Below are 8590 nucleotides of genomic sequence, written 5' to 3' on the forward strand. Positions count from 1 at the left end.
TGTTAAGTTATGTTAAAGATGCCTTTGGTAAACCAGCAGCTCCGCGTTAAATATCTCAGGCATATTTCTGGGAGCGTTTCTCTTGAAACTGCCAAACGTTTTGCGTAGTAGTGAGTCCTAAAGACTGCACAGAGCTCTTTTCTCTCTGTGTGTGTGTGTGCTGTGTGTGTGTGTGGTGGTGTGTGTGTGTTGTGTTTGTGTGTGTGTGTGTGTGTGGGTGTGTGTGTGTGGTGTGTGTGTGTGTGGTGTGTGTGTGTGTGTGTGTGTTTGTGTGTGTGTTGTGTGTGTGTTGTGTGTGTGTGTGTGTGTGTGTGTGTGTGTGTTGTGTTGTGTGTGTTGGTTGGGGGGGGTAAGGAGAGCTTTCCCAGGGAATCAGACCAACAAGAAGCCTTTAAACCTGTCAAAGTTAACCGTACGGTGTGGAACATATCCGCTAGGAACTCTCAGCTCAGTGTTTGGGAGTGGGATCTAAGGGGGCCTCTATACCCTCTTCATCCAGGACCAAACAGGTCTCCTCTCTCGCTGCTCTGCTTCGGTGTTGTGCGGTCCACTGTGTTACCTAATGTGACAGAAATTAATGCATTTGACTGTTTTTTCCTGGTAATTTCATAGCCAAAAATGTTTCTCTGCCGGAAAACTTGTCATCAGTTGGCAGCTTTCCGTTCCCTTAAAAGTGTTTGCTTGTCTTTTTTCCATTGCTATTTTCTATCTTATTGGCTTGTTGGTTTACTGTTATTGGGTCTTATTTTCAACAAATCTGTCTCTTGGGAAGGACTTTGTGGCTTGGTCTGTAAAAGGTGCTACAGTATATTAAATAATAGCATTATTATATCATACCACAGTCCGTCCTACAGGAGTTCGGTCAGGGTTCAGCTCTACTGCATGTGGAGATGTTTTCCTGTTCAGGATGAAGATGGTAACCACGTTAGAGAGACGTCCATGCAAACTCCAATGTGTATGACACAAGTATGACATGTACATGAATATTTAACCAGTTTTGGCAGATTGATCCAAAGCTATGACATGACTGAAGGAGATAAAGATGAAAAAGATGCTTTTGAAGTCAGCTGAAACCTTTTGATGTATGCAACACGTTGGTTGGTTCTACATTGTTTTGTTCTTATAAAATCATTTCACAATAAACATTTGTGTCTGATGATCTGAAATGACATATTTATACTAAACATCACTGAATTTCTTCCACTTCCAAAGACAATCATGGTCATCTAGAAGTTTCCGTTTCCCATATGGTTGTTGTTCCAAGAGTATACTTTACCATATAATACAGATTATTAAAATCACATCTTTACAAAGTCCTCAAATGTTCCTTAACTTCCCCGACGGGCCGGTGACAGGACGATCATTTAAACAGGAAGTGGTTGAAACTATCATTAAGGAAAACACACATACACACACACACAGGAGGAATACTGGGACCACAGTCCCACAGGAAGACATCTGTACAGGAACATGTGGGTGTCAGAGAGCAGCTCATACAGGATTCCACCGGTCCCTCTTAACTGGACAATGCACACACTGCAGTGAACCAGACTAAGCCAGGTCCTGCCACGCATGTATCAGGGCTAAGTGATGAAGGACATGGTGTTAAACACTGGGAATGGCTTCATGCAAAGTTCACAATCTTTCAAAGAATTACTTTACAGTAACAGGAATAATGCTGCTAATCTGCTACCACACTCCAGTCCAGCAGGTGGCGACAATGCAGCTGTACTACCGCAACACAGCCATTAAAGCCAGAGAAGAAGAAGAAGGAGGAGAAGGACAGGACAACAACAGCAGCTGACAGAAAAGTGGGGCTGGTGGGGCTTCGGTGGGGGCGGACAGGCTCCGTTACCGTCACACACACACGCACCCCCCCCTAACTCTTTCTATATGTAGAGCAGCTAGCAGGGGCCTGGTTGTGTGTCCTTCATTGAGAAGATGGACTCAGTAATCTGAGGAGTGTCTAACGGGTTTGTCTGTGTGCTCAGGGAGCTCCGGCTGGGTGGCTTTCTGCTGGGTGCTGTGAGGACACTGGGGGGGACACTGTGTGAGGACACTTCGGGGACCAGCCAGTCTGCTGCTGGCCCAGCTGCAGAGACCATGATGTGACGCTCCTGCTGACCGACAATCAGCAGCAGAATGTCTGTCAGCTGCCTGCTGAGAACCACCTTCAGGTACCTGTGGCTGCGGGTGTGTAGTTCAGGTACCAGCAGGCTGGGGGACAGGGCTGTGTGTGTGTTCGGACCATCAGGCTGTGGGACGGGCTGTGTGTGGTGTGTAGTTCAGGTACCGCATCCTGGGGACAGGCTGTGTGTGTGTGTGTGTAGTTCAGGTACCAGCAGTCTGTGGGACAGGGCTGTGTGTGTGTGTGTGTAGTTCAGGTACCAGCAGGCTGGGGGACAGGGCTGTGTGTGTTGTGTTCAGGTACCAGCAGCTGTGGACAGGGCTGTGTGTGTGTGTGTGTAGTTCAGTACCAGCATCTTGGACAGGGCGTGTGTGTGTAGTTTCAGGTACCAGCAGCTGGGGGACAGGGCTTGTTGTGTGTGTGTAGTTCAGGTACCACAGGCTGGGGGACAGGGCTGTGTGTGTGTGTGTGGTAGTGTACCAGCAGGCTGGGGGACAGGGCTGTGTGTGTGTGTGTAGTTCAGGTACCAGCAGGCTGGGGGACAGGGCTGTGTGTGTGTGTGTAGTTCAGGTACCAGCAGGCTGTGGGGCTGTGTGTGTGCAGTAGTGTAGGTCAAAGTTGAAGGTCTATACCAGAACGTCGGCAGCCAGTCTATTGATCGTTGCCGGGGAGACAGTGAGCAGGAGTTTGTTTTGCAGCTTTAGGGAACAGTACAGTTATCTACGGTGATTTTTATTTTCAAGCTTTTTATTGCATATAGAAGATTATTACATCATTTTCTTCTGGATTTTAAGGTTTCTCATCTTATGTTGTTGTTTATAGTTATTAGTGTTAAACATGTTATCTGTCAAATATACTGTACATCCACTGTATATGCTGCATATCCACCTGCCTCAGATATATAAGCAACCTGTTATATTTGTAGCTATTATACTACGATAACTCTTAGAATATAGAACTATAATAAACCACATGTTCAGGTACAAACCCAGTGAGATGATCACTGCAGGGCATTAGGAGGTTTAATAGAGTAAAGAATTGTCTGAAAACCAAGCGAGTGATCGATTAATGAACACTAACTATGGATCCTGACTGCAGTCAGTATTCTTCATCCCTGTCTTCTGTCTCTGTGCAGGCTGGAGAGGAAGCACGTGGTCGCACATTATGTCCAGCAGAGAGCGCTGTCCGGGGCCGACGCCGTCAACGCACTCAGGCCCTTCTACTTCGCAGTCCATCCTGACTTCTTCGGTCAATACCCCCGGGAGCGGGTACGTCTCACACAGAGTCCGAGGACATATTGTGTTGTAGAAACAACTCTGACGTGATCTATTAGCACTGTGAGGTGTTCAGGGGGTCCGGAGTGTGCTGGTTGGATCACAGGACTAACTGTCATCACACAGAGAGCCTGGCCTCACGCTTTAACATCCTGTTGTGTTTTACAGGAAGTGAATGAGAATTCCTTAAAGAGGCTGAATGGCTATCTGGACAACCTGCAGAAGCCCGGCTCGCGCTCGGTGCAGCCAATGAAGCTAACCTTTTACGTCAGGGACACAAAGGACGGCAGCGATGTGCAGCCGGAGCTCCTCGCCTCGGGTACTGCTTTCATTAATATGGCTCATAATATTTGTGAGATCTAACTTTACAAACCTAAAAGCTCTCGCCTGGTTCTCAGGGTTCCGGCCAGTGAGTTTCACTCTGCACACAAACGATGTCCTGAGCACGGTGAAGAACGTCCTGAAGTCCTGCAGCCTGCCCACGGAGCACATGGAGGGACTGGCACCAAGTGCAGAGACATCTAAAAGTCCAGCAGAGGCAGGGCTGCCCTTCTACAGACCTATCCGGTGGGATAAGAGCTACTACACCTTCACTGGGTTCCGAGACCCTGAGCAGGAGCTGCAGCAGGCCCAGAGAATGGAGCCCACTCTAAGGTTAGCAACTCTGGAGCTCAGCGCTCCGTCTGCACTCCCACTCCCACCCAAACTACCCACAGACACAACCCACAGGCTCAAATATCATCCACAGTCCAGACCACTGTACGCTTCTGTTTGTCTAGAGGTTAGGGGAACTCCACCCATTCTTAAAATCCAGACATGTTATTCCTTTGGTGTAACAGTCCACAAATACACCGAGATATAGACGATGCAGTGAGACAGATGTTGTAGAGGACACTGAGAGCAGCGAGGCAAGGCAAGGTTACAGCAAAAAGTTACAGTGAAGTACAAGAAATTAAAAGAGAGAGAGAGAGAGAGAGAGAGAGAGAGAGAGAGAGAGAGAGAGAGAGAGAGCCCGTGTTAACTCTAACGGGGCATTTGTTGATAATGAGACGTGAGGTAGACCGTCAGAGAAATATGGGACATTGGACTGGCATTCAGACTATTGACCTGTTTTTGTGTTGTGCACACCAGGAAAGATTATTATAGATATATTAATTCTTGTGATAGTCTGAGTGGTTTCATGTTGTCTTCTCTTTGTCAGCTCATGGCTGAGAAACAACGAGCCTGAAGCCACAGAGAAGTACAGCGCTAGTCTTCCTCGGAGAGAAGAGCTGAACAGACTGAAGAAGGAGCTGTGTCACAACTTCGATCTGGCTGATATCATGTAAGAAGCAACGCCTCTCAGTGGAGAGCGAGGTTGGGGGGGGGGGGGGGGGGGGGGGGGGGGGGGTCACAACTTTCCCCTGAAGCTTTGTGAGTCAGTGCAGATTATGAGTTAAATGACAACAGTCAAGGTTCTTCTGGGGACATGTAGCTGAAGCTGTGTCCATATTCCCTGCCGGTGACGTGGGTTGTGTGTGCAGGTGGCAGCGCAGCTGGGGAGTGGCCCACCGCTGCTCTCAGCTTCAGAGTCTGAGCCGGCTGTCCCAGCAGAGCCCCGACGCCCTGATCAACCTGCAAGGTAAAGAGTCTCCCAGAGGACAGGACGTCCCGTCTGCACACATAGCTGCGTCTGTTTCTCTCTGTCTATATGCAGAAATATAATGTACTGTACCATATTAAACAGTACATATTACAACCAGGTGGTGGCGCTGTGTTTCAGTCTGTGTGGACTAGGGGGGTCCCTGACTGAAGAAATTCTTTTGTTTTAATCCATGAATTGATCTTAGCGCGTTGATCCGTCGTTTAGATAGAAAAGTGTGATACACGTAAATTTACTGGTTTAAAATTAAGAATCATGCAAAAGCAGCACTTTTAATCTTGTGTTTACCAGAGATGTGCTCAGAAGTTTCTAGGAAATAAATCATTCAGGAATGAAAAGTATAATAAGTGACTAATCAACTGAAAAAATATTAGTTGACTATGACCAAAACAACCGATTAGTCGACTAATCAACAAGCCCTGTGAGATGGTTATTATTAGTTAGGAAAGATTGGACCTCATGTAACGCTTTAGTTACCCAGCTCCGGTTGGGTTAGTCCCAGCTCAGGTTGGGTTAGTCCCAGCTCAGGTTGGGTTAGTCCCAGCTCAGGTTGGGTTAGTCCCAGCTCAGGTTGGGTTAGTCCCAGCTCAGGTTGGGTTAGTCCCAGCTCAGGTTGGGTTAGTCCCAGCTCAGGTTGGGTTAGTCCCAGCTCGGTTGGGTTAGTCCCAGCTCCGGTTGGGTTAGTCCCAGCTCCGGTTGGGTTAGTCCCAGCTCCGGTTGGGTTAGTCCCAGCTCCGGTTGGGTTAGTCCCAGCTCCGGTTGGGTTGCTCCCAGCTCAGGTTGGGTTAGTCCCAGCTCAGGTTGGGTTAGTCCCAGCTCCGGTTGGGTTAGTCCCAGCTCCGGTTGGGTTAGTCCCAGCTCTGGTTGCCACTGAAGCTGGGAACAAGTTATGGTAAAAAAGAAAATCCCAAAAGATTTTCATTTCTGTCAATCCCACAGGAGCAAACAGAAGTAGTTTCTATATTTCTAACAATATTCTGATGAACACCTTTACTCTTTTACTCCGCCCCTGCAGGACACACTGTGGTGTTCGCTGACCAGTCAGGGATGAACGCCTTGGGACACATCATGCTGGGAACCATGGACGTTCATCATCAGTGGACCAAAGTAATGTAGCTGCAGTGCTTCTGCTGTCACATCCTATCTGTACTCCTCTCTGTGTCCTAACACCCCCCCACCCCACCTGTGTGTCTCCAGCTGTTTGAGCAGCTGCCTGGCTACCGCAGCCTGCAGCAGCAGACGGACTGGCTAAAGGAGAGGATCAGCCTCCTGCTGGGTGGGACTCAGGTTGTCCACGTAGAGAGACTGGGCCCGGTGCAGTCCATCGCTGAGCACTACAGCACCCTCAACACCTTCCACAAGACCCTGATGTCCCGCCGGCTCCACCTGCACCCCCGCAGCCTGCAGGGGCTCACCATGCTGTTGGAGAAGTACGCCGTCACATTAAACGCCTCACATACACGCTGCTGTGCACTTTCATTCAGACGCTGTTGTTTGTGTCGATCGCAGTGACTGCTCTTACCCCAGTCTACACGAGATGGGCCACTTCATCATCCCCACCAACTGTGACCCCCCCAAGCTGCAGGTCTTCCTCCAGAGCCAGGCGCGTGAGGCCAGACAGCGCACGCAACGCAAAAGCCAGTGAGTCAAACTGACCACTTTGTTCTAAAAGTCAATGATTCCAGTCATTACTGGGTCAAGGAACACGGACGCGAGTCACTCCGAGTCGAGCATGGCTCGCGTCCTTGTGCCATGACCCAGTAATGACTGGAATCCAGGTTCCCGTGAGACAGACCGTCTGCACTGGGGTTCATACACTTCACTGATAAACTGAGAACTATACAGAGTAACAAGCACACTTCTGTTTGTTCAGTAATAAAGTGTGTATGTGGGTGGGTGTGTCCAGGCTGCAGGCGGAGGAGGAGGCTGTGGTGAAGCTGTGTCTCTACAGTCTGTCTCTGAGGAGTCTGTCCAAAGAGCCCAGCGTCAGCTCCAGCCAGATGATCCACTGCTGTAAACGGCTTGTGGAGCAGCCCTCCCCCCTAATGCAGGGCCTCCACTTCTGTGTGTCTCACTTCTACTCGGTCATGCAGGACGGGGACCTGTGTGTCCCCTGGGACTGGAAGAGCTGAGCTGCAGGGACACACTCAGTCCAGGTGTTCCAAATGTTGTTCAGCCAGGAAATAGACAGGTTTATCAAGTCGGTTGATTTCCAAGGGAAACCTTTATTTAGTTGTTAATTCAAGCTGTGGGTTTGTCCAATAACGAGCACTTTATCCTCTTGCTAGAAATATGCTAAATGATTGACAAGAAAGGAAGTAGAAGACACACATTTCAAATGTTTTCTCCCATAATACAGGAGACTTTGACCTCTTCAAGAATCAGAACTGAAAGTCTGAGAAGCAAACAGTGTTTGGTTGAACTGGGATGAGGGACCAGCCCAAAAGGTTGGGAACTAACTGGCACAACTACAAAAGGACTTCAGCTCCAAGACAAGGGTTGAGGCCTTGACATATGCACAGTTTGACGTTGTTTTGTTTTGTGAGAATACATGGAATAATAAATGTGGTTAAGGCTCAATGTGCTCTAAACATAGTAAATACAGAGGAGGATTAGTACTCTGACCGACTGACACTAGACAGAACAATGGACCATTTGGTACGAGGTGGAGTGTGACCATGTTGGGTTCCCCTGGTCCTTAGGTCTTTTATGGTGTTCACGTAAAAAGTGACAGAAGTAGTTGTGTGAAGAACTTTGATAGCACCACACACCTGAGCAATGACTGCGTGAAGGGGGTGCGAGGATCAGACGTGGCTAGGAAAGATGGTGTGGAGAGATGATCCAACAGCACACGGATGGCCTCCAGTGATCGATGTGGCTGCTGCAGCCTCAAAGTCAAACTGTAATTATATACATGCATCACGTCAGACAATCCAGAAACACTCAACGAGACTTTCTAAAGTGTTATGTTAAAACACGCTGTGTGTGCACTGAGATGGTGCATCACTGGAAGCAGCTGTTACAGATATATTGGACTTGACAGAAGCTGGAGTCCAGAGTTCTTGTGATCTAGATTGTGAAACAGGTGACGGGGCCCCCTCAGCTCCAGTTTCCCCTTTTTTCGGGCTTTTCCTAACTGATGGCATTTGTTTTATAGTTCTGGATTTTATGACTTATCTCATCTGAAATCTTTTTTATTGTAAAGCACTTAAACCTTTATTTGAAAAGTGCCATTACATAAAACATGCTTAGTACTAACTTCCTGTACATTATTTGGATCAAGTATTCTTTCAAACATTGTCCAAATGGGCCTGTTACATTCAATGTGATTCTACGTCCACTGTAGTATTCAAGAGCCACACATGTCATACAGTAAATAAAATTTATTTCATTGTTCAGACAACACAGATTCCTCAGCTGGTCTCAGTCCATGGATACTGCTGCAGTCTTCTCTCATCAGTCAGCAGCCACACCTGCATTTCATCGCCTCCTGATGCTGAGGCTTTATAAATATCAAGGCTCCTCAGGGTGTGTTGAGTAGGGGGT

At 48.1% G+C, this 8590-nt stretch overlaps 1 protein-coding gene across 3 annotated transcripts in view; it reads left to right on the top strand.

Annotated features, from left to right (window-relative positions):
- Nucleotides 1–8590, top strand: part of tcaim (T cell activation inhibitor, mitochondrial) — a 31217-nt gene that overhangs the window by 8106 nt on the left and 14521 nt on the right. Inside the window, exons 2-11 of one of the 3 annotated variants that reach the window (XM_032517541.1) lie at nucleotides 2077–2177; nucleotides 3264–3396; nucleotides 3571–3721; nucleotides 3801–4056; nucleotides 4604–4726; nucleotides 4926–5023; nucleotides 6060–6151; nucleotides 6242–6474; nucleotides 6554–6685; nucleotides 6951–8447. In XM_032517541.1, the coding sequence (XP_032373432.1) occupies nucleotides 2143–2177; nucleotides 3264–3396; nucleotides 3571–3721; nucleotides 3801–4056; nucleotides 4604–4726; nucleotides 4926–5023; nucleotides 6060–6151; nucleotides 6242–6474; nucleotides 6554–6685; nucleotides 6951–7176 (1479 nt within the window). In that variant the 5' untranslated portion in view covers nucleotides 2077–2142 and the 3' untranslated portion in view covers nucleotides 7177–8447. Of the gene's footprint in view, nucleotides 1–1779; nucleotides 2178–3263; nucleotides 3397–3570; nucleotides 3722–3800; nucleotides 4057–4603; nucleotides 4727–4925; nucleotides 5024–6059; nucleotides 6152–6241; nucleotides 6475–6553; nucleotides 6686–6950; nucleotides 8448–8590 lie in introns of those variants that run through there. The other 2 variants (XM_032517542.1, XM_032517540.1) reach the window with 2 other exon arrangements.

This window comes from Etheostoma spectabile, chromosome 6 (genome assembly GCF_008692095.1).
Source record: "Etheostoma spectabile isolate EspeVRDwgs_2016 chromosome 6, UIUC_Espe_1.0, whole genome shotgun sequence".
NCBI classification, from domain to species: Eukaryota; Metazoa; Chordata; class Actinopteri; order Perciformes; family Percidae; genus Etheostoma; species Etheostoma spectabile.